Source organism: Eptatretus burgeri, chromosome 7 (assembly GCF_056783735.1).
Source record: "Eptatretus burgeri isolate ZD-2024b chromosome 7, Ebu_testis_v1, whole genome shotgun sequence".
NCBI classification, from domain to species: domain Eukaryota; kingdom Metazoa; phylum Chordata; class Myxini; order Myxiniformes; family Myxinidae; genus Eptatretus; species Eptatretus burgeri.
In genome coordinates this window covers 28,050,017-28,076,573 of record NC_140967.1, presented here as the reverse complement: position 1 = coordinate 28,076,573, position 26,557 = coordinate 28,050,017, and the positions used below count along the sequence as shown (strand labels likewise).

General features: G+C 44.7%; 1 protein-coding gene across 1 annotated transcript in view; it reads right to left on the bottom strand.

The window, feature by feature from the left end:
* Window positions 1-26,557, bottom strand: part of LOC147022886 (dynein axonemal heavy chain 9-like) — a 318,333-nt gene that overhangs the window by 155,217 nt on the left and 136,559 nt on the right. Inside the window, exons 39-46 of the mRNA XM_085890311.1 lie at window positions 19,964-20,072; window positions 18,535-18,682; window positions 15,810-15,984; window positions 15,119-15,292; window positions 14,799-15,006; window positions 10,952-11,117; window positions 10,740-10,842; window positions 6,262-6,501 (exon numbers count right to left, since the gene is read on the bottom strand). Of these exons, the coding sequence (XP_085746437.1) occupies window positions 6,262-6,501; window positions 10,740-10,842; window positions 10,952-11,117; window positions 14,799-15,006; window positions 15,119-15,292; window positions 15,810-15,984; window positions 18,535-18,682; window positions 19,964-20,072 (1,323 nt within the window). The remainder of the gene's footprint in view (window positions 1-6,261; window positions 6,502-10,739; window positions 10,843-10,951; window positions 11,118-14,798; window positions 15,007-15,118; window positions 15,293-15,809; window positions 15,985-18,534; window positions 18,683-19,963; window positions 20,073-26,557) is intronic.

Genomic DNA, 26,557 nt, shown 5'->3' with positions numbered 1-26,557 from the left:
GAGCCACCCCCGACAGATTTTCTTCGCTGCATGTTTCTCCTTAGTCGAAAACTACTTTTTCCTTACATTAACAAGCAAAGTATGTGTGTTGTTTGTTGTGAATTGAAGGTCGTGACGTGTGATCACATGTCGCGCGGCTCGAGCACGGGATAGATAAAGCCAAGTCTCCGCACGGACGGGGTGATTGTCCCAGGGGCATTGTCATTTACGGCGGCGGTTCACTTGGTGCTCGTTGAATGGTGAGAATTGAGAGTATATCGGACTCCGTGCTTATGCTGATTTATTTTGCGGTGATTAATTGCACATGTATACATTGCTGCTTGTGTACTCCTAGCTGCACCTGTATCCCCTGATGTGCCCGTAGAAGCGGCTTCAATCAAATGGAATAAAGCCTACACTCTGAAGGTTCTTCTCTCGCTTTCATTCCAATTTATTCCATTTGGTTTTCTCGGCTCTCTCAACCAACGATGGACAAGATCTACAAACCAGAGAGGTTCGACGCTGACCCAAACGCGACTGACTCGGAAATGAAATGGTCGCATTGGTTCCGTTCCTTCTCACACTATCTGACCATCATCGAAGAGGGAGCCGACAAATTGGCCGCCCTTGTGAATAATGTCTCGCCCAGTGTATTCAGGCTCTTCTTGGAGTGTGACACCTACGATGCAGCGATCGACGAGCTGTGGGCGCTCTACGTGAAGCGCAAGAACGAGGTGTACATACGACATCTTCTCAACACACGCAGGCAAGCAGCCGGGGAGACCATCGATCAGTTCCTGCAAGCTCTGAGGCAGTTGGGAAAAGACTGCAGTTTCCGGGCCGTAACCGCCGAGGAACACCGAGATGAAGCGACCAGAGAAGCATTCATCCAAGGGCTCAGGTCAGCCCACATACGGCAACGCTTACTGGAGAAAGCGCAACCCACTCTTGAAAAGGTAGCCGACCAGGCTCGAGCAATGGATACGGCTCAGCAGCAATCTGAGTCATTTGGGACACCGATGCTGCTAATGAACGCCGCTACGGTGGAAACTCAAGGAACCCCACAGGGCACCCCTGACACAGAGGATGGAGAAAAACCCGAGGAATCGGATACCCAGACCTCGTCAAACTCCTCAGCAACTACTTCGGTTGGTAAATGCTTCTTTTGTGGGTACAAAAGACACCTCCGCCACAAATGCCCCGCCAGAGATGCCACATGCATGAATTGTGACAAGAAAGGGCATTATGCCAGGGTATGTAAATCTACTCTAAGGAGAAATAAACCCACTTCTGCGGCTCTCTACTCACAAAAGAAACTAACTGCAGCCTCACCGGGGAATCTATCCAAGGCTATCATCAACGTACGAATTAACGGGCATATGGCTGAAGCTCTGATTGATACCGGTAGCTCTGAGAGTTTCGTCAACAGCTCACTAGCGAAGGGCAGGAAATGGAAGATCCACCCGACAGACAATATGGTATGCATGGCCGCCACATCACTACAGTCCCGCGTACGAGGGTACTGCAATGTTGAATTGGACGTAAAAGGGTACACGCATCGGGATGTAAGGGTACTGGTGCTTCGTGATTTATGTGCAGACGTAATTCTGGGTCATAATGTCCTCAAGCAGCACACGAGCGTCAAAATACCCTTAAGAGGAAGACAAACCTTACACCACGTTCCAGGCAGGTAGATGCCTCTACCAATTCAGGAGGATTCCGTTTGGTGTCACGAATGGAGTAGCTTGCTTCCAACGAGTTATGGACGACATCATCTCAGATGAAAACCTCAAAGACACTTTTGTTTACGTGGACAATGTCACGGTGTGCAGTAAGGATCGGGGGGAACATGATATGAATCTGGACAGATTCTTGAGCATTGCTAGAAAATATAATCTGACTCTCAACTACGAGAAATGCGTATTCTCGGCAAGGTCAATTGACCTTCTCGGCTACACAATAGCCGACGGCACGATTAAGCCCGATCCTGAACGATTGCGCCCACTTCGTGAGCTACCCCCACCTCAGGACCTGCAGACAATGCGCCGGGTGATAGGCATGTTCGCTTACTACGCGAGATGGATCTCCCAATACTCCGAGAAAATACATCCCCTAGTGCATTGCAAAAACTTCCCACCAGATGCCGCTGTTGTAAAAGCTTTCCACAGCCTCAACGATGATATCAGTAATTCCGTGGTATTATCGCTCGACAGCTCGGTGCCCTTCGTGGTGGAAACGGATGCTTCTGATCACGCGATAGCTGCGACGCTCAATCAGTCCGGCCGACCTGTCGCGTTCTTCTCGAGAACTCTCTCTGGAAGCGAGCAGAGACACTCAGCAATAGAGAAGGAAGCGTACGCTATTGTCGAAGCCCTACGTAAATGGAGACACAATTTACTGGGAAACCACTTCACGCTCGTCACGGACCAGCGATCCGTTGCATTCATGTTTGATGGGAAAAATAACGGGAAAATTAAGAATGAAAAAATTATGAGACGGCGGATAGACCTAGCTTGCTATAGTTATGATATTGTTTACCGGCCCGGGAGGGAAAACCCTGCTGCAGATACCTTCTCTCGGGTCTACTGTTCGGCGACAATCAGTCGGGCTTTGCAAGACCTCCATGTGTCTCTTTGCCACCCAGGGGTAACCAGAATGGCACATTTCGTGCGCAGACAAAACCTTCCCTATTCTATCGAAGATATTAAACAAATGAATGCTTCATGCCCTGTTTGTGCTGAACTAAAACCCAGATTCTATGGCGCGGCATCTGGCAGATTGATCAAGACCACTTCTCCCTTCGAGAGACTAAATATCGACTTCAAAGGGCCCCTGCCGACCGAGACAGACAACAGATACATATTCACTGTTGTTGATGAATATTCAAGGTTCCCTTTCGCATTTCCGTGCTCGGATATGACCTCGGGCACTGTCGTGAAATGTCTCTCTGACCTCTTCGCTATGTTTGGGAAACCTTCATACATACATTCAGACAGAGGGCCGTGTTTCATGTCGGCCGGGCTAAAACAGTTCCTATTAGAGCACGGCATAGCAACTAGTCGAACGACGGGTTACAACCCACAGGGTAATGGGCAGGTGGAACGGTATAACGGAGTCATTTGGAAAGCCGTAACTCTGGCGTTGAAATCAAGAGGACTGGGCCCCGAGCGGTGGGAGGTTACCCTTCTCGACGCTCTGAATTCCATACGCTCTGTGCTCTGCACGTCCACCAATGTAACTCCTCACGAACGAATGTTTACTCACCAGCGACGTTATGTTGACGGCCGATCGGTGCCCAACTGGCTAACCCATCCCGGAACAGTGTTCATGAAACGCCCGGTACGACAAAGCAAGTATGAACCCATGGTGGAGGGGGTCAAACTCATCGATACTAATCCAGAGTATGCTCATGTCAGACTCCCGGATGGCAGGGAGACCACTGTGTCGGTTCGCCATTTGGCTCCCTCAGGTACTCCTCCTGCAGGTACACCACCATCTGGCACTCCTCCCTCTGACATCCCCTCCCCAGGTGTTCCCCCCCCCAGGAACTCCACCCGGGAACGGTGGCGACGAAGCTGCCGCGTTCCACCCGAGAGCGATCGAGGAGTCATCCCCGGCACGAGTCGAGGCTCACCAAGAGGATCGGAAGCCTCCCTCAAGTGAAACCGCCATTTACTCCCGGAGAGGTCGACGGATAAAACCCCCTCGCCGACTCGATCTGTAAAGGGGATTATCGGCATCCTCGATGCTCATGCTCCTATATGCTCATTATATCATATATCGATGCTCATGACCATGCTCATACAACTCAAAATAATCCTCACTGCTTGGCATGTATGCTTCTGTAGTTTAAATAGTTCGCGTTGCTTGAAATGTATACTCCTATAGTGCTGAAGTAATCATGGTGCGTTAGTTGGGCCTCTAGTTATATTTTAAAGACGGGGAGAATGTGGTGAATTGAAGGTCGTGACGTGTGATCACATGTCGCGCGGCTCGAGCACGGGATAGATAAAGCCAAGTCTCCGCACGGACGGGGTGATTGTCCCAGGGGCATTGTCATTTACGGCGGCGGTTCACTTGGTGCTCGTTGAATGGTGAGAATTGAGAGTATATCGGACTCCGTGCTTATGCTGATTTATTTTGCAGTGATTAATTGCACATGTATACATTGCTGCTTGTGTACTCCTAGCTGCACCTGTATTCCCTGATGTGCCCGTAGAAGCGGCTTCAATCAAATGGAATAAAGCCTACACTCTGAAGGTTCTTCTCTCGCTTTCATGTCATTGTTATGAGTATATGGTGCCACCTTAATGCTCTTTCCATCCTGGAACTTCCAGGAGGGGTGGCTCACCTTACCCCCAATCCCCTACACCTCTACACTTCTCACTGGTGTGTGCGAGGGTGTGTGCGAGGCATCTTGCTTTTAGATCAATAAATGTTTGGGGTTTCAGGAGCATTTATTTCTAGAAGCTTGGGTAGAGAAGCATACCACAAGATAGTTTTTGCACCGAAATAGACTTTCCATTATGTTTTCTGGATTAAAAAAAAAAAAATTGAGCTTTTTATAGAGGCTGTCTGCCAAAATGAATTACGATAGAAACCTTGAAATGGTGATTACAATATTGAGGTCCATTCATGAAATCCCACCTTTACCATGCCTGTCCAACAAGGGGCGGCATCTGGGTGTGTGCTACCGCTCGCCACGTCGCCACAGGGCGAATCCCCCTTACCTGTGGCTAATATTTTTAACCACCCATTAGCCACTGTGGCTAATCCATGTTATAGTGTTTTTTTTTCAGTTTTAGATGAATTGTGGGTGATTTTAGCACAGAATTCAACCTTCGTTGAGAGGGCCGAGACGGCCGCCATTTTGTATGTTTTGATTACGGGAATCACGCGTGATTTCGTACAAGCTTATATATACTAACTTTAGTAGTTTTAAACTAGTTTGTAGTAAAAAAAAATCGACCAAAATTACGCATGATTCCCATGATTCTCGTCTCAAAATTGTATTTTTATTTTTTTGAAAAAAATAATGTATTTCCCCCCCGGAATGATTCGGGGCTACATGCTTCGTTGGGTCAGTGGTTGCCTGGTGAGTTTTGACACAATCAGTAGTAGTACCTGTAGTAGGACGAGTTAGTTTGGATGAGAGAGTTTGTTTGTATGTGTGAGTTTGATGTGTGACATTGGTTGGAAGTGTGAGTTTGATGTGTGAGATTGGTTGGATGAGTGAGTTTGATGTGTGAGATTGGTTGGAAGTGTGAGTTTGATGTGTGACATTGGTTGGAAGTGTGAGTTTGATGTGTGACATTGGTTGGAAGTGTGAGTTTTATGTGTGAGATTGGTTGGAAGTGTGAGTTTGATGTGTGACATTGGTTGGAAGTGTGAGTTTTATGTGTGAGATTGGTTGGAAGTGTGAGTTTGATGTGTGACATTGGTTGGAAGTGTGAGTTTGATGTGTGAGATTGGTTGGATGAGTGAGTTTGATGTGTGAGATTGGTTGGATGAGTGAAGTTGTTGGGTGAGATTGGTTGGATGAGTGAGTTTGACTGGCATGAGGTTGGTCCAATCCTGGTTCACAACCACCCCCATCCCCCACTACCACCTACTAAAGGCACAACGACCATACCCCCCCCCCCCAACACACACACACACACACACACACACACACACACACACACACACACACACACACACACACACACACACACACACTATCACCACCACCACCACCATCCCTCACAATGACCACCTCCCCTGATGGTCGTTCATTCAACCAATCTCACATGTCAAACTCACTCATCCAACCAATGTGAATAATCCAACTCACTCATCCAACCAACCTCACCCATCAAACTCACACATCCGCCTTAAAATTAACTTATGATTTCATATTGCTAAAAAAAACTTTTGAATAAAATATGTGGCTATTTCCTTTCTCCTGTGGCTAATCATTCTAAACCTGGATTAGTCACAGTGGCTAATTCCTTTTGAAAGCCAGAGCACACCCAGGGCATTTTCTAGAATGTACCACCCCATGTACCATTGGTTGGTTCAGGAGATTTGGGACAGTCCTGCCTTTTCATGGTGGCATTGTAGTGAAGCATCGAATGTTGCCCATGTATTAATCAGCAAACAAAATGTGCCGGCAATTTTTACTATAACAAATCAACCAGTTATCAAACCATGGACTGACAGTTGAAGAAAGCCGATTACTTCTGTGCTATTGTTTTGCTCTTTATTAAAGATCATCGAAATGCACACAAACTGAAAGATTACCTGGAAGATTCTGGAAATGTCTCGAAGGTTGAAGATGTAGTGAAACTTGATGTTTGTTGGTAGGAACATGGATGAAACCTTTTGGTGTAGATCAAGAGCAAGAAGAACTATTTTTGGCGCTGTCTCTTGTGTTACAGGTGCGAAGGCACCACATTGCAAGTGCTGCTCCAGGATGGAGCTATAGATAGACGTGAGAGCCTTTGTGTCAGGAAATAAAACTGAGAAGACGCAGAAATGACGCTGCCAAAGAAAAAAGGTTTGCTCAAATTTTGAAAAAAACAACTTCATTATGAAATACATTTCATTAAATTTTAAGGAAATTCGTGTTCTGTGTTGTTTAACAAAAATGTTGCAAATCATTTTATAAAGGACAACTACTCGTAAGTGAACAAACTATTTTCGGAAGACAATCTCAAGACATCTCTAAAAAGATTTGAATCGACGCCTACATAGATGTAAGCATGTCAACAAAAACTAACTAGAACGGCACTCGGTAGACGCATACCTTTGCCAGGCTGAACAGTAAGTTTCGTATCCCATTCATGAGCCAAATCTGGATCCAGACGTGAACTAAAATTGAATCGGCTTGTTCTTGTAACACAACCCACTCATCCACCTAGTTTTTCAAAACTTGTCGACAAAGTTTTGAAATATCATGTTGTGTATCGTTTTTGGCCCTATCCCTCAATGGTGAAAAATCACTGAGAATTAAAAAATTATCGTATCCAAACACCCAAACTGCACATAACACCAAGTTTCATCCCAATCCGTCCACAACTTTTTGAGATATCCTGTTCACAGACAAACAAACAGAGACAGACAGACAGACAGACAGGGGTGAAAAGAAACCCCCGCCCACCTTCAGTGGCGGAAGTAAACAGAGCAGCAACCATGATAATAAAAAAAAAAATCATAATAATAACTGGAGTTCATAGAACACCATAGTTCATAGAACATCGAGAGAAAAAAAGGACATGGGCAGGGTTTGCGAGCAACCAATTTGATTGGTTGAGATGATGTAAAATGCCGTACTATTTTGTCCACGTACTGCGAACTGAAAGGTTTTTGAAAGTGCCAATAAGGCGAATTGTGTTCTCCAGTGTTCAAGTATATAATTCAATTTAAATAAAATAATGATTTTAAAGGTAATAGAAAAGCACTTCGGAAGTTTGCCGCCATTGATGCATCGTCTTTTACACATTACATTAATTACACTGAACAACAAAAATTTTTTACTGGAGATGTGTAAAGTGATTTAGACTAATTTGGGTACGCTGATTTCAAAAATCATAACCGTTTTGCTGTATCACGTCAGGATTTTCAGTAACAGAAATATTCCCATTGCCTAGAAGTCAGGATTTCAATGAAATTTACAAAAATTCATTTATTCATTTATTTCATCATGAATGCTTCAAAATTATAGAAATTACAGAAAAACTCCACTAGAATATAATTAAAAATGCTTTAGGCATTTGGCTTTGCGTTTGTGCCGCTCTGTGTCAGTTTCACGATGCAGGAACCAGCAGAAATCGCCCATCATGTTCGGGTTGTGCCGCCCTTGGTAACGCGTCTCCATGAGTGAAATCTCTTGGTGGAATCGCTCGCCGTGCTCGTCCGAGACTGCTCCCAAGTTGTCAGGGAAGAAGTTCAGGTGCTGGTGTAGGAAATGGATTTTCAGGGACATCCTGGAGCCAAGTTTCCTGAAGGACTCCAGCAGCTGCTGCACTATTTCTTCATAGTTGTCCGCGCGCTCGTTCCCCAAGAAGTTGTCCGTCACAGCTTTGAAGCTCCTCCACGCTGCCAGCTCTTTGGGGTTTAGAGTTGTCGGAAAAGTTTCGTCCTTCATAATCTGTCGGATTTGCGGTCCAACAAAGACACCAGCCTTGATCTTGGCCTCCGACAAGGTGTTGCCAAACTTTTCCTTGAGGAAAACCCACGCCCATTCAGATCCATTGCCCGTACAAAACTTTTCATCAAGCCGAGCTTTATGTGGAGTGGTGGAAGGAAAACCTTGGCTGGGTCGACAAGGGCGACATGCTTCACGTTGTGTCGACCAGGTACATGCTCTTTTCGCTCTTCCCAATCTTTCTTCGTCCAGTGATTCTTGTCATCTCTGCTATCCCAGAGACAAAGGAAGCACATGTATTTCGTGTAGCCTGACTGCAGCCCAAACAACAGCGCCACCAGTTTCAAGTCTCTGCAGATGTGCCAGTTGAAGTCATTGTACTTGATGGAATCAAGCAGCTGCCGCATAGTCTCATAGGTCTCTGTCATGCCGAACGCGTGAGCCAGTGGGACTGAAGGTTTCTCGTTGCCATTGTGGAGCAAAACAGCCTTCAAGCTGTTCTTCCCCGAGTCGATGAAGAGGCGCCAGTCTGCAGGATCGTGATCACACCCAAGTTCTTTCAACAGACCGTTGATGTCACTGCAGAATGTCATCGTGTCTTCCATCTCAAAGAACTCAGCCATGTCTCTGTGACGTGCTCTGAACAAGGATATCTTGGTGTTAGGTTCAAGTAGATTCCACTGCTGCAGCCTTGATCCAAGCAGCTCTGCCTTCGCCTTTGACAGCGAGAGATCTCTTACAAGATCATTTAAGTCTCCCTGGTTCAGAAGGTGTGATTCTTGAGTGTCGGGTTCAAAAGGTTCATCATCACCATCCTCTTCACCACTGCTTACAGCTATGTTCTGATCAGCTGGAGGTGTTGGAACGGGGTTCTCGTCATCATGAGGCACAGGTTTACGAGCAGAGACGCAGTCAGCGTACTTGATGTGACCTTTATTCTTCTTGTTGAAGCCGGCGATGCTTGTGCAGCAGAAATAACAATCATCATGATGATTCTGCGGCTCACGCCATATCATGGGCACCGCAAATGGCATGCTCGCGCAAATGGCATGCTCGCGCGCTTGCCCACCAACCACTGAGTCAAGGTTGTGTGACAGCTTGTGCAGCAGATGTGTGGTGCCCAGCTCTGTTCTTGGTCCCCCACCTTACACCCGAAGTAGTGAAAGTAGGCGGCCTTCATTTTCAATGCTGTAGATATACTTCGCTGTTGATCTTTTTTGGTATACCGACCACAGACATAACAGAAGTTGTCAGGATGATTGGTACAGGAACGCCTACTCATCTTTATCTGAAAGAAAGAAATATAACACAAGTTAACAACAATTGTACGAAATAGACATATTAAAGACATATGTAAATTTCATTGAAATCCTGACTTCTAGGCAATGGGAATATTTCTGTTCCTGAAAATCCTGACGTGATACAGCAAAACGGTTATGATTTTTGAAATCGGCGTACCCAAATTAGTCTTAATCACTTTACACATCTACAGTAAAAAAATTTTTTTGAAATTTGTTGTTCAGTGTTATCCGTGCCTATTGTTTGTGTCCTTGATGACATCCTAAAAACAGTAAGTTTCCTGTTTGGAATGATTCTCAGTTTTGCTTGATTGCCAAACAGGCACACAGACTAAAAACATACCTGTCTTGAAGCTCACCTGGATCAGGAGCAACAGTCACGCAAACCCCCCCGCACACCCCTTAGACACTGAATTATTTTTAATGCCATGAAGAAACTTTGGTACATCAAGGGTGATGAAGGTTGTGGTCAAATTTCATTGAAATTCTGTGTGGAGTTTTGGAGAAGAGAGCAAATACCTATTTTGGGGGGTCAAACCCCACCCCGTAGACCCACTTAATGAGCACAGATTTTAATGCGGTCAATACACTTTGGTAAAACACATGTGATGAAGTTTATGCTCAAGTTTCATCAAAATCGTGTGCGTAGTTTCAGAGAAGAGAGCAAATACCTATTTTGGGGGGGGGGGGGTTCAACTCCCTCTCACCGAAGACCCCTTAATGAATGCAGATTTTGATGCAGTCGATAAAGTTAGGTACATTACAGGTGATGAAGGTTGTGGTCAATTTTCATGGAAAACATGTGTGTAGTTTTGGAGAGGAGAGAGCAAAAACATATTAATTCGTTTATTGGGGGGGGATCAAAAAACCCCCGTAGACCCCCTTAATGAGCGCAGATTTTGATGCGGTCAATCCACCGTTGTTAGGCATCAGATATGAAGCTTGTGGCCAAGTTTCATCAAAATTGTTTGTTTGGTTCAAGCGATAATGACTGAAGTGTTTACGGACTCACTGACTCAAACTGACTCACTCACCTACGGACACGCTTGATCGCATAAGCTCACCTGACTAAAGTCCAGGCAAGCAAAATAGTATTTACCTCGTCTGTGCATGCATAACCGAGAAAAATTCAGAGCCAAATTACTCTTAAACTACATGTTTGTTTTCTGATTTGTGTTCAAAATATAACATTTAATTGAAATTTTGTTGTTTCTCCATCATAAACTGACGTTTGTGGACAGACAGACAGACAGACTAAGTGAACCTATTACTTAACCCTGCTTTTTTGCTTCACACACGTGGGGTAATGATGATCCATAAACGTTCTTGTGTACCTGTAACCGGGGATTGATGGTGAAGCTGCCAGCCACGTGGTTCATACATGCCACATATTGTACATTATGGATGTCCCTCACGACGAGCGTATCCCGGTCATACCTGCAACATTCAAAGTCAAGCGAACAGCCATTCCAGGTCCAAAGTTATCCTGAAAAATAAAAGACACGAGCCTGTCCTTGAGCACTTTTGTGTCCTGCTCACAACCCACCAGTGGCGATAGTCCAGGTGTTGACGAAGCAGTGTGTGTGGCTGTACCGTGCCATAATCATCCACTTTCGGCATGTTAAAATCATCAATGAAATACACGAGGTGCTTTGTGCCCGGAGGACCGTAGGCCCTTCCAACCTTTTTCTCAAGAGGCTTCTGCAACGTCACTGCAACGGTGTTGAAACAATTTCAGGACAGTGTATTTGTGTCATTCCTTACAGAAGATGAACTGTTACCAACAAGTTATCAAGCACAAATTTCCATAATCCTTGCTTACCATCCATATATTATTTTGAGGTTCACTCTTTTCCCCAGTCACATTGTTTCTAGATGTCACTGATTTATTGTTGTGGTCCTATTTCATTAGCACTAGTTCTAATACACCTGTTTAGCACTTGTTTTAATTAATTGGCTTCATTAGCACTAGTTTTAACTCAATAGCACTAGTTTAATATATTACAATTTAATATACTCAGACACATTCATTGCTCGTCATTTTCAAGCAATGCAAGATCAACTAAATCTCTTATGAAGAGCTCGTAATGCTGTCATTTTTTTTTAAAGCTCGAAAGCATCTCAAAATACAAAGCCAATCCGCATCCACTTTGTACTTGCAATCAACTTGAGAAAACGACAATTAAAATCAAATTGAACATTTTATTCATTTGCGTTCTCCATATTTTCGCAATAAGGGTTTGTTTAAAGGCCCGGTCACACCTTGACGTTTTAGCCAACGTATGCCGATTTTTTAATTTTTTTTCTAAAACGCTGGCACACGTTGAATACGTTATGGGTAAGTTTTGATAACATTGAGAGCACGCTGAAAAACACTGCCATACGTCGTTGTACGTTGGCTTTATACGTTGTACTTTTTGGTTGTGTTCAAATTTTTTCATGCTTGAAATTTCACGACGTATGCTGGCGTATGACTCACACGTTCCGCTACGCTGGCCACAAGTTGTATGCATGGTCTGCGATCGTTGACAGACGTCAACACATGCTACTTGTAAGTTAATCATAAGTCGAGACATGCCGGCGTAATGTTTCGCGTACCCGAAACTTATTTCTAACCTGTGATTAACGTGTTGTTTGGCACGTTACGCGTTCGATGCCACACGTCGACAGACGTTACTTTTAAGTTACTCATAGGCTGAAAGACGTCGGTATAATGGATCGTCCTTGCGTCAGCGTCCACGGCCACGGCCAGGACACTTATTTGCAGCATTCTTCAAACTTTTCTTCGGCATGACGAGGATGTTCACACTTTGATGTCGAGCTTGGCTATGATTCCAATTGTCCATCGGCAGCGTCTATTTAAAATAGTCGAGTTTGAGCGTTTTAACACGTTCAGAAGAAACGCTTCAAATTTCAAAACCCCAGCGTCAAAAAACAAAGGCGAGTGACAGCAATTTAAATCGTTCATTGTAAACAATGAAAATAGCTGAGTGGTACCGTTTAAAAGTCGTTGAGTGTAAAAAAAATCCAATTGTTGAGCGCAAGCCTCTACTTTCAATAATGGGGTTTGAGTGATTTTGCACGTTCAATGGAAACGATTAAAATTTCTGAGCACCAGCATCAAAAAACAAAGGCGAGTGACAGCAATTGAAATCGTTCATTGTAAACAATGAAAATAGTTGAGTGGTACCGTTTAAAAGTCGTTGAGTGTAAAAAAAATCCAATTGTTGAGCGCAAGCGTCTACTTTCAATAGTGGAGATGCAGCCATTTTAATCGTTGAGTGTCAGCCTACGAATAACAAACCCTACGTCACCGGCAAAGATAAACTGCCGCAAGACATGGATAAGTTAGGCTATCGTTGGGCACACTTTGTGAACGCCGGCTTCACGATAATTATTCCTTGGTATATCGTATCTATAAGTAATCAAAGCGCTCTACGCACATTATTAGTTCATTGTGCATTTGTCCAACCCATTATGAATAGACCTAAATCGTAAAAACAAGCAATAGCTCATTGTTGAAAAAGTCCCATTAAAAATTAGCCAAGAACAACTTCGAACAATGGTGAAAACTTGTCTCCTACTCGTGGACACGCGGATCCAAGGACGATCCATCATAATCCACACCCTCCCCCTCACACTCACCTACTACTGCCAACATGAACAAACTAATACTAATACTAATACTGATACTGATACTGATACTGTTACTGCTGACATGGACATCGACTCAAAAAGGACTCGAAAACTCTGTTGGGTTCCCCTTTTATGAGCAGCATTTTTATATACCAATTCCAAAAACCGCTGGGAACACGTCTTCATATGGCAGTTGTAAGTTTGAAACACGTTCTTTTATTTTTTTTGTCGACCGGAAGACGTCATTGGAATACGTCTACATACGTCGATGTTGGTTGGGACTACGTACAGAATTGGTTCAAAGCACGTCAAACATAAGTTATAAATAAGTTTCGCATAAAAAAGACATTACCGCGACGTGTTTCGACTTATGAGGAGCTTATAAGTAGCCTTTGTGGACGTGTGTAAGCGTCCACATATCGTGTGTAAAACTTATCCCCATCGCATGCGGAACGTGTGTCATACGCCGAGTACGTCGTAAAATTTTGAACATGTTTAAAATTTCTTGACGTACTCTACTTACTACGACGTATGATAGCGTATTTAGCGTTCTACTCGCGCATACCAAACTTACCCATACCGTATTCGACGTGCCCCCAACGTTTTAGACACACTTTTTGTTACGTCAGCATACGCTGGCAAGATCGCCAAGGTGTGACCGCGATGTTGACCCTTCCATTTCTACGGCAGTTATGATTCGAATCGTTGTGCGTCAGCCTTTTAATAGGCTACGCCACAACATCGTCGGTGATGCGTGCAACGCGCTATGCCTAAGTTAGACTATCATTGGGCATCGGTTGTGTAGGCCTACAACAGGTTCAGCATTCGTTGGTATAAGTTATCTATAACACAACGAAACGTTCTGTGTCCGTTACCAATGCGTTATACATAAGACCAAGTCGCTATGAATACGTCCAAATCTTTAAAAAAAAAACATCAAAACTTCAACGTAAGCCAGCGTTTTACATAAATTTTAACACGTTGCCATCGCTGGCTAAAACGTCAAGGTGTGACTAGGCCTTAAGGTTTGATGACAAAAGATCAAATGGTAAAAATTGTATGGCCCGGACAGACACACTGAAGCTCAATGGTGAATAAATAAAGGAAACACGGAAGCGATTTTTAAAAACGGGGCGTCTCGCTCTTGACGTGTTGCGGCAGAGCTAATAATGGCCATTTATAATCACTATGACTTTGCCCTTTCACATTTTGACCCAATTTAAAAAAATATTTTCTCCACAATCCCATAATAAAGGTTTGTGGAAAAATTGATGACAAAAGCTCAAACGGTAAAAAAAAGAAAAAAAAAAAAAAGAAGTTATGGCCTGCACAGACAGACGGACAGACGAACACAGAAGTGATTGCAAAATCTCCTCTCCTGCTGCGTGGTGGGGGAAGGGCTAATTATCCCACAAAGGTCAGAAAAATTCCTACATTGACCTTAAAATGACAGAACATTTCATTCCTCACTGTGCAATCGCAGCATGCGAGCACACTCTGCTCCAAGCTCACCTTCTAGTCTAAACTTCTTTTCATATTACACTTCTAAGGCCCCATGTTTTAGCACATGATAGACATAAGAAATGGGTAGTTTTCACTTTCCTTTAGTTCCAGTACATAGGTGGAAATATATTGCTCATAAGATTTGGATCAATGCCTCCAATTTGCAGGAAAAAAGCTCATCTACCAAGCTCTTCATCTATTGAGAATCACGATATAATTGGTGGTTAATATTGTTATGCAATGCAGCACCAGACCCTGCAGTGAAGCTGATGAGGAGAAGTAGTTGAATGAGATATTTCTGATGAGGAACTCATCTCTGTCCATACTTCGAAGCGTTTCTCCAATGAGCAGAGACTTGCCTGTCCCAGCATTACCAACCAGCATAACAGGCCAATGTCGCACTATCAGCAACTTTAGTAAATACTGCAGTCTTATGGTCTCTGCTGTGTGAACAAGACATGCCTGGACAAGGAGTAAAACATCCAGTGTCACAAATGGAAATATATGTTCCAATGTTGAACAGCAAAATCACAGCAAGTAACATCAGGTTCTTGGCAGCTTAGTGTGGCCTCACCTGCAGAGGGACATCACAGTCGAAGATGAAGGTTGGAACAAGCTTAGACCAAGGTTCAAGCCTCTTGGTGTCTCCATCAACAAAGTAGTCAAAGACAGTCCCCTGAGTAGGGAACTTGATTGTCTTGAACTCGGATGTCCACCATTTGCTAAATTCTGCTTGTTGGTCTCTCGACTGAGGAATGTGAAGTCAGAAGTGTTTTTTTTTATCAAGTCAGGCATGTAACAAAACACACACACACACACACACACACACATACACACACACACACACACACACACACACACACACACACACACACACGGTTTTCCTCTATAGCTGTCAATAAGCTGTACTTCTGAGTCAACGTTCTCCGTACAGGTTGGCCTGCTTGGTGTTCCCTTCTAAGTACAAAGCTCAAGATGCTGGATCCCTGTTGAAATCTGATCTGCTACGTTGATTTTGTCTACTCTCTCCGAATGTCCTAAATAATGTGAAAGTATACTGATGTATATATAGCAAGGTGGGGATTAACCTGTACATCCACACAAGAGGGCTCTCCCAGGAAACAGGATCGTGGCATCTTCACTTACTCCACAAACTACCGGTACGACATGAGTCTTATTTATAGTAGATCATTGGAGAAAGAAAACAAAACTACTTGTGCAAAGTTGCAATTGTAAGCTGATGTTGACTTGAAGACAGGACCAACCTGTTGTGGACAAAGCATTCCGCCAAAGGCCCATACAGCAGCAAAGACGAAGTATAGCTCATAAAGTTCCCTGGGAGAGTCATGAGGTGCATTTTCAGAAGTCAGCAGGCAATCGAGCAGAGAACACAGAGTACGGACCAAGTTCTGCTCAGGAAGTGGAATTATAGTCTTGAACCTGCCAAGGACACGAAGCTACATCAGGCCTATTAGGAGCACAATAAAGGCCACTAATAGGTGGTTATGCATTCAGCTGTAACTGCCTTCAGAGGTTTCATATGTTTTATAGGCTATGTATTGAGCCACCTTGTAATGGCTCAGCAGATTTGAATTGTGACCACTCACATGAAGTGAACAGATTTTTTTTTACCTCCGCCAACGAAGATGGGTAACGATTACGTTTTGTGAGGGAGAACGCCGTGCCATGGCTTGCAGTTCGGGACTTATGCTGCCTCATAGTAAACACGTGAAAAGACGAGGAATTGTAAAATGAGTTTGTCGATTCATAAACACCACTGTTACGTATAACGTCATGCACTTGGAAGGGACATAATATATAAGGTACCTGGTGAATGATGGAAAGACCAGTGACATCATGCCAAAATTGGAGAAGCTGGAGATTGCCCTTCGGAAACAGCCTTTCGGTGTTTATTTTGCACACATCACACACATTTCTATCCCTGCACATATCTCAGGCATTCAACAACTTTAAAAATTTGACCTTTGCATAACCTTTAAAGGTCACAAAACAATGTTGTGGACATTAAAATAAGGAAACAGGATACGTGCTATAGCTTGATGGAGTTAGTTCGTCGAAGAAGGTCTAAAACCCGGTTCGATTCCCACAACTTTAAAAATTTGACTTCCTCTGCAAAACTTCCTCTGGAACATTCCAGGAACAATATAACGTCATATAGGCTATATGGCATTTCGCACTCCTCGAATTATCCATACTTTGATGAAATCAGCGTAAAAACAAACTTGAAGGGAAGCCACGGGCAAGGTGTTCGAGATAGAGAAAAATGGTTTCAAGAATTTAGGTGGGGAATGACCTCAAGATTATGCATAAAAAATATTGTCATCCAAGCTCTCAAAGTTTGGGCGGTCGTATGATTTTTATGTCAAAATTCGAAATTTTCTAAGTTCGTGACCTTGTGACCTTGACCTTGGGACGAAAATGAAAAAATTGAGCTCCGTGGGGCTATGCAGGTGCCATTGGGCTAACCAAATACCGAAACCCCTGCCAGATTCGACAAACCCCTCGGAGAAGATGGATTTTTATGTCAAAATCGCAATTTTCTAAGTTTGTGACCTTGTGACCTTGACCTTGGGACGAAAATGAAAAAAAAAAATCGAGCTCCGTGGGGCTATGCAGGTGCCATTGGGCTAACCAAATACTGAAACCCCTGCCAGATTTGACAAACCCCCTAGGAGAAGATGCAAATTGAAATCGGCTACCCCTAAAAACATAATTCGCAATTTTCTAAGTTCGTGACCTCGTGGCCTTGACCTTGGGACGAAAATGAAAAATCGAGCTCCGTGGGGCTATGCAGGTGCCATTGGGCTAACCAAATACCGAAACCCCTGCCAGATTCGACAAACCCCTCGGAGAAGAAATTTGTCAAAATTCGCAATTTTCTAAGTTCATGACCTTGTGACCTTGACCTTGTGACGAAAATGAAAAATGGAGCTCCGTGGGGCTATGCAGGTGCCATTGGGCTAACCAAATACCGAAACCCGTCAGATTCGACAAACCCCCGAGGAGAAGATGCAAATTGAAATCAGCTACCCCCTAAAAACACATGTTTTTTTGGCGTGGCTCCGCCCATAATGGGCGCACCATGCCCATTTTCAGGAAAACACAACTAGATCATGATATAAACCTCCCACCAAAATTTTATCAGGATCGGATCAAAACCCAGGGAGCTATGCTCGGGACAGACAGACAGACAGACATAAAGACAGACAGACACAACAATAACGAATACAGTGGTCACTTATTTTTTTCGTGAAAATATTTTTTCGTGAACCAATATGGGTTTAGTGTTGCATTTATGAACTAGAACGGCACTCGGTGGAGCGCATACCACCACCAGGCTGAACAGTTTATGTTATGGATCCTACTGATAGGCCGGATCTGCTTCTGGACCTGAACCAAAATCTAATTGGCTTGTTCTTGTCACCGAATCAACTCATCCACCAAGTTTTGTCATAATCCGTTCACAACTTTGAGATTTCATGCTAGACTATACATCATTTTGGCGCCATCTCTCAATGGTGAAGAATCACTTAAAAATTATTGGATCCGGATCCGGATCTTCACCAAAATGTAATAAATTCGTCCTTGTCACACACCAAACCTGTCCATCAAGTTTAATCCAAAACCATCCATAACTTTTTGAGATATCCTGCTCCCACACAGACACACAAACAAACAGACAGGGGTAAAAACATTTATGTTATAACCTCCATCTACCTTCAGTGGAGGAGTTAATTACTACTTCTATTTTTAGAGCAATGTCCATTTATATGTGACAGTTCAGCTGACATATCAGAGTTCCTTTGTATATAAATGATCGAGGCTCGTGTAAGAGCTTGAGCAGATCATGATATTCCAAGGCTGCTCCTCTGGCTTTTACTTAATCATGATATTCCAAAGCTGCTGAAATGAGATTTCTTCAAAAATGGAAGTTTCCAAATTGCATGCTTCTCAAGCAAAAATGGATACCTGTTCCGCATAGCATCGAGGCAAGCTGGGAGATATTTGTCGACAAGGATACTGAGATTGGCTCTCTCAGAGTGCACCTCTCTTTGGTCGATCCAACTCATAACGGGGGCACACCAGCTAAGATCACTGGGGTTGATATACAATATTCCTGTGAAAAGTACAGAGAAAACAGGCGTTGAAATTTCAATTTGTATCGACAACACCTTGCACATAATGGCCGCTGGGCCCAGCAGAAAATTAATGAATAAAAACAATAACCTTACAGTGAAACACTAAACCAAAATGTCACATTTGTAACATTATATATGTAACACACATTACTCTTTCTTTCTTTATCTGTCTAACAAAGGAGACGTGAATTATTGCAGACATTTTTCTGGAAGGCCCACTTGGCTGCACCTGGATGGGTTTGAGGGTTGTGAAGGTAGCGGCTGAAACCCGAATCCTATCCAGGTTCTTCCTGATGACTCCATATTTGCTCTTTACTTCTTCGGGTTCCTTCTGATGACTCCAATGCAGCATTTGATATTTCATTTGATTACTGATGACAGTTACTTTGTGCTCTTTACGCACTGCATAAAAGTTAACCTAACAGTGCTCCATGTGGAATCCTGCTGAATATAGCAGATTATATGTGATGTGAGTTTTTCATGAAAAGGTTTCACAGGGACCAAAGACAGGAAAGATTTTGGTTGAAATTTCAAAGTGGAGCTGAAAACATTGTCATTGGAGAACATCCAAAAGAAACTGAGATGTTTGTTATAAATGAGAAAACACCAGGAAATTGATAATTGGCTTTGCACATGAGTTTGCTATTCAATTCCAGCAATTCTTATTTTACTCCGTCGTTATAATCAACATCCTCATCATTGTTGAAACGTGTTTGAAGCCTTTCAACCTCATTACCACTATTAATAGGGGCCAACAAGATGACATAGAGGTACGAACACTCACCTCTAAGCTGTCTAACCTGGGTTTGAATCCCGACCCAGCTACAAACAGTCATCCCGGTGTTTCACAGGAAGGCTGATTCATCAATGTGTGCGCCGTCCCTCGGATGGACATTGAACGGGAATCCCATCTGCCACAATTGGTTGGGAGACGTTAAAGATCCCACGGTGTCCTTCACAAAGAGTAGGTGAGCTATCACCGGAACCCTGAACAAATTCCAAATTCCTGCCCTAATCAGTAGAGGGCATTGCATCAGCAGCACAGCCGTGCACTCAGCCAACGATGCTACCCCAAAGGCTGCATACAAACGAAGATGAAGAAGACCACTATTAATCTCTCCTGTGTTGGGGTCGCGCATAATGTGATGGCAAAGGTCACTAATCGCCTGGTGTACTTGGCAAAATTCATTGTGGCACAGTATTGGTTCACTTGAAGTGCCAACAGGACAATTGCGTTTGGCAGAGTGAGAATAACCCACCAGCACGAGAAACAGTGGCAGGTGTAGCATTGTGGAGATGGCTGATCTCAAACAAGAGCCGCATGCGAGGCTGCAATGGAATGCGCTCATTGCTCGTCAAAGTCAGCACCTGGACAAGAACAAACCCACAATGGACACAAATACAGACCTTCAGCCAAAAGCAAAGCATACTGCTCTAATACAGAAGCAAGCAGCCATCTTGGCAAAAAAGTTAACCTTAAACTTCCATGAGGACAATTGGCATCTCAGGAAGTGGGGAACTTTTTACTTCAGTACAAATATACGTCGGGGATTGTATGTACTCTAACAGCAACCAAACATGTCTACTAGTGTTTGGTTAAAACTCTTGAGTTTCAATTGGAAAGAGGGAAAGGATAAATCTTCCCATTAGTTTATCTGTGCACTGTCAAGAAACTTGTTTTGACATTGTTACAACACAGCTGGCCTTGTCGACCGTTTGAAATGGCCTTGCTAATCGGGCAGCTGAGCTACCTGGAATCTGTTGGACTACTGCCCAGAACTGTTAAGGCCTAAACAACATGTAGGAGGCTACCTTTTAAAATTCTTTAAGGGAATCAAGGGTGTTGTTTCTGCGCTTTCTGTGCTCTCTTATCAGCAGTACTGACAGGAGAATGCAATAGATTAATGAATGGTAATAAATCCTCTTTGACACACAGTCATTCAAAGGTCGCAGTAAATTGAATATAAGGCAGTACCGAAAGACCGTTCACCAGAGGATTAGGCTGGGTGGACTATTGTGTTCAAAGCCTGTTGTCTCCATATGCATATGTCTGATGTGTAATAAACCCTTCTCTACCAAGATCGGTGGGAACAAAGCTTGATCCTAATCACTGTGGACCTCACCTGGATCTCAACAATTGGCGTAGTCGGCAGGGGGCAAGCCGGATCGAGGAGGAGCTCGAGAGCCCTGGTGAGACAAAGGAGGAAAGAGCCGGCCAGCTTAAGGAAAAGGTAAGAAAGCTGCCTCCTTTCTCACACTGGGGATACTCGTTGCTCTCTGAGATCTGTCCTTGCCCTTTCAAAACGAACCAGGGGAGAAGGAGGTTTATTTGCACATCGGAAAGGGGTACCCGGGAAGGTAAGGGCCCATTGGAAGATTGAGGGGAACCCCAGGACACTCCTTTGGGAGACCGTGGGGGAGACCCAAGAATACGCCAGGGCCAGGATCCGAACGGGAGATTGAGGGGAGGGAAAGGTGTGAAAACCCCGTTGGGAGGGTGAGGGAGCGGGAAGTGTGCATTGGGAGTGTGAAGAAACACCCCAGGCGGAGAACACTAACCCGGCCCAAGAAAACTCTAGGAAGGATCAGTGAAATAAGGAAATATGGGAAATAAGACGTCAAAATCAACAGGGGATAAAGATGCCCCACCCCCGAATACAGCTGCGGGATTAATGTATGAAAAATATGGACCTAAGTCATGCACTCAATTGGCATTGTGGGAAAGGTGGACAAAAGGGGATCCACACCCATTCCCAAGGTGGGGTTCTCTAAGATCAGAAATCGTAAATAACCTATCAAGCCGGCTAGAACATCGAATGAATGATAAAGTAAAACCTGAGCCAGACATGCGAGCGTATGATATGTGGGAGGAGGAAGCCTTACAGGTAAATGAGGTGGCTAGAAAATTAGTGGAACAAAAAGTCGAGAAAATGGGAGAAAAAAATAAGGGAATGCAAGCTAAGGGAAATCTTCCCGCCCCTGTAACTGCAGTGCAGAGGTGGGAAGACCAGGGAAACAATGCAGGTGTTCCACCTGCGTGTGTGAATAGCACACCAAGTCTGTATCCGGACCTGGGAGCCATGGGACTGCTGGCCACAGCCTCTGCCTACCCGGTCCAAGAAATAATTCCAGCGGGGCCAGGAGGGCCAGCTCAATCGGTGTACAGACCGTTTAGAGAGAGTGAATTGAGATCGATGAAGGAGCGAGTACTAGAACTGAGAGGGAATGTGGGAGCAACAAAGGAATTGATAATGCAGTGGGTTGAGGCACACCGCTGCTCGCATAGAGACATTGGAGTATTATGCCATGCAGTGCTGTCCCCATTTGTGTGGAAAAGGGCTAAACAGGATGGTAATTGGCCAGAGGAGGAGCCACAGGGAGCAGCGGCATGGACTGCCGCACAGAGGCAGACTGCACGTCAGCTCCTCTATGATGCAATTGAGAGCGCAATGCGGCCGGCAACGTTAGATTGGGATAAGATCTATGAAACAAAGCAACGCCAAGGGGAGCGAGCGACCGAATTCATGCATAGATTAGTGCAGGCATTCTTGCAATATGGGGGTTTTCAAGTTGAACAAGAGATACCACAACGAGCGTTGACTAACTTCCTAATGGAAGGACTCAGACCCCAGATTAAGAAGCAGTTAAAGTATGTAATGCTAGGCTGGCAGGCAAGACCAGCAACTGAGATTTGTACAGCTGCTGACCAATGTTCATCCCGGTCAGAAGAAAAGGAGAGCGCGAAAACAAAAATTAAAGAGGAAGTGTTCCAAATGGTATTATTAGACAAAGTGGCAGAGTAAAGGAAGAATAAAGATTGGAGAAAGTGGGAGCTAGAGGAAGATGACACAGACTCAGAAGACGAAGAAACGGCTAGACAGTGGGATCGCCGAATGAGAATCCAACAAAGACCCCCGCCGGCGGCACCGAGAAGAGGGAAACCCAAGAAACAGGTAGGGAAAGGTCAAGGTTGGACACGATCGCCTCTACTGACACGCTCAAAAACTGCAGCAGGCCAAAACCGAGCACAACCAACAGCGCCACCGCAGGAATGCTTCCAGTGCGGGAAGGAAGGGCATTGGCGAAGGAATTGCCCTCAAGGACGGCCGGGGTTTCAAGACGGTGGATCAAGACGGCTGCAGGGTCGTAAGTCATATTGACACACCGCGGGTGGACCCGTGTTGCAGGGAGCAATGCTGACACTAACACCAACAGAGGAGCCGACCTTCACTCTGGATGTTTCGGGTAAGAAGCTTCCTTTCTTAGTCGACACGGGAGCCACTCATTCCACTATTGCAGAGAAGGAACTGCCAGGAGTTGAAAAATCAAACACCGAAGTACAAATAGTAGGATTAGGGGGTAAGGTACAGACATTAAAAGCAACAACACAATTACCAGTACGGTGCGGACCTTTGCAAGAGAAACATGCTTTCCTTCTCACAACCACTACGCCAGTTAATCTGCTAGGTAGAGATTTGTTGTGTAAACTAGGATGCACGATAGCATGCACAAAGGGAGGGGTTTATGTTGATATTCCCAGGGATAAGACACATTTGGCAATGATGATCCTGATGACACCGCATCCGATTGTTTATTGGTGGAGACTGCCAGAGGAACCAATTAGAAATGCTTGGTCATGCCTAAATCTTATCTCAGACGAAAATAAGGAAATGCAAACGTGGCTAGACAATGCACAAGTGACAATGCACACATATTATAACCCTCCACATTGTACAATCTATTATGATGCAGGAGGGGATGACATTGAATTTGCGGAGAAAATTGCTCCGCATTTGGAAACACGTAATGATTTATTGCTTTGCCGCCTAATGGTTGGTAAGGAAGGTGTCGCAATGGAGGTTAAGCTCACAGACGAGCAAAGGCAGTTGACAAAGTATCCGCCGGGAGTAACCTCACATGCAACAATGACTACAGCAAAGGGATATCACCCAAAGGATTTGGGATTTATGGTTTACCGCCTACAGGAGGCAGCAGTGAGCTGCACAGAAACAATAGTGCACTGGGAAGTGCATAAGCTGGAGAATAACGAAGGATGGATCTGTGATCTTATGGGAAAAGAAATACAAGGACTGGTGGAAGAGGTTAATTTACCACCAAAGCGTGAAAAGGCATTGGAAATGATGAACACGATAGAAAAGGTGGAAAATCTGATGGGAGAGGTCCCACCACAATTGTGGACAAAACAAGATAATGATGTGGGTCGAATCATTGGGGCAACGCCCCTAGTGGTTAAACTCAAACCGGGAATGCCTTTGCCAAATGTGCGCCAATACCCTCTCCGTAAAGAGGCCGAGGCTGGTATTGCACCAGTAATTAAATCCTTGAAGGAACAGGGTATAATTGTGGAAACTACAAGTCCGTGTAATACACCTATATTGCCAGTAAAAAAACCACAGAAAGATAAATGGAGATTTGTCCAAGATTTGCGAGAAGTGAATGAGATAATTCAAGGTGTTCACCCTGTGGTGCCTAGTGCAGAGGGACTGATAACATCTATTCCCGCTAGCTCCACTCATTTCTCAGTCATCGATTTATGTTCTGCGTTTTTTAGCGTACCCATTGATAAGGAATCGCAGTTTTTATTTGCCTTTACGTACAAAGGCCGTCAGTACACATGGACTGTGTTGCCCCAGGGGTTCGCAGACAGTCCAACATTATTTTTGCGGGCTCTACACAAGGATCTAGAAGATGTTGTTTTCAAAAGTAATTCAGTCCTGCTACAGTATGTGGATGACTTGCTAATTTGCTCCCCAAATAAAGCAGCGTGTACAAATGATACGCTGCAGCTGCTACGGGCGTTAGCAACAAAAGGCCACAAGGTAAACAAGGACAAACTGCAAATGGTCCAAGAAAGGGTTAAGTATCTGGGACACCACATCTCCCACGGAAAGAGGGAGTTGGACAAAGGGAGGATAACTTCGATCACGGAGGTGCCCCGCCCTCGCACGAAGAAGGAGATGATGCGATTCCTAGGTATGGCAACTTACTGTAGACAATGGGTTGTTGATTATGCAATTCTAACTAAGGAACTGTATGTTGTGGTCGGGAGAAACCAGCCACATCAAATTGTGTGGAATGAGCAGATGGGGGAATGCTTTACAAAATTGAAAGCAGCACTTTCGGTGGCTCCCGCTCTGGGGCTACCGGATTATGACAAAACGTTCTTCCTTTACTCTCATGAAACAAAGGGATTTGCACAGGCTGTGCTAACACAATCGCACGGTGACCACCAAAGACCAATCGCATACTTCAGTCGAAGGCTGGACCCGGTCGAACGCGGCCTACCTTTTTGTTTACAAGCAGTGGCTGCAGCCAGTTATGCAGTGAAACGCACGGCGGAAATTGTAATGGGGCACCGCTGGTTCTAAGGGTTCCCCACTGTGTTGCGGCTTTGCTCACACATAAACAAACACAGCATTTAACCAATACACGTCTGATGCAGTATGAGACGACTCTCCTACACCAACCGAATCTACAGATTGAAAGATGCAACGTTCTTAATCCAGCCTCTTTGCTGCCAACGGAGGACGACGGCGACCCACACGATTGCACGGAGGCGATCCAGGAAGTATCCACTGTACGCCCGGATCTAAAGGATCAACCACTAGAGCGACCGGACCTCACCTTGTTTGTTGATGGTTCGGCATACCGAGGACTAGATGGCTCGGGGCATGCAGCATACGCTGTGTGTACGATTGACGAATTAATGGAAGCGTCCCGTCTGCCTTCTCATTTCTCCGCCCAGCAGGCGGAATTGTGTGCCCTTATTAGGGCCTGCGAGCTGTCTGCCGATTCCGCGGTGAACATATATACTGACTCTAACTATGCTTTTGGTGTTGTACATGACAAAGGTGCGATATGGAAAATGCGAGGGTTTCTCACCTCTGCAGGAACACCAATAAAGAATGGCAGTTTGGTGTCCGAGCTGTTGACAAGCATTACACTGCCAGCGGAAATCGCAGTTATTAAATGCCGTGCACACCAGAAACTGACAACTGACATTGACAAAGGTAATGATAAAGCAGACAAAGCTGCAAAAGAGGCGGCTAGTCTGCCTTTGCCTTCGATAATGCAGGCACGATTGGTGAAAGAGCAAATCAAGCTGCACCAATACAGCTTGTCAGACATTATTGCAATTCAAGCTGCTGCAACACAGGAGGACCATGATAAGTGGCAAGCAGCAGGAGGAGCAGCGGATGACGATGGACTTTGGTTAAACAGGGGGAAGGTAATAGCACCTGTTGAAATCCTTCCATGGCTTGCACGCATGGCCCATTTGAATGGACATGTGTGCAAGAGGGGGACTGTGAGACAAGTCCAAGAATCATGGTATGCCCCAGGGATTGGGAAGATAGCAGAAGGGGTCTGTAAAACTTGTCAGGTATGTCAACAACACAACCAACACAAAATTGATAAGATAGGGCAGCCGGGAGCCCACCCGGCCCCCTGGGGTCCTTTTGTGCACCTACAAATAGACTTTATAAATATGCCACCATCATGCGGATATGGAAATGTCTTGGTAGTGGTAGACATGTTCACTAAATGGGTAGAGGCATACCCATGTACAAAGGCAGATGCTGCCACCGTTGTGAAGCACTTGTTAAAAAGCTTCTTCTGCCGATTTGGCATCCCTCACAAAATATCACATGATCAAGGGGGACACTTTACGGGGGAACTAACACAGGCAGCGTGTAAAGCGCTGGGAATAAAACAGGCATTTCACTGTGTTTATCATCCACAGTCAGCGGGCGCCGTGGAAAGACAGAACGGTATCCTAAAGAACAAGCTGGCGAAACTAACAACGGAAACAGGGTTGAAGTGGCCAGATGCAT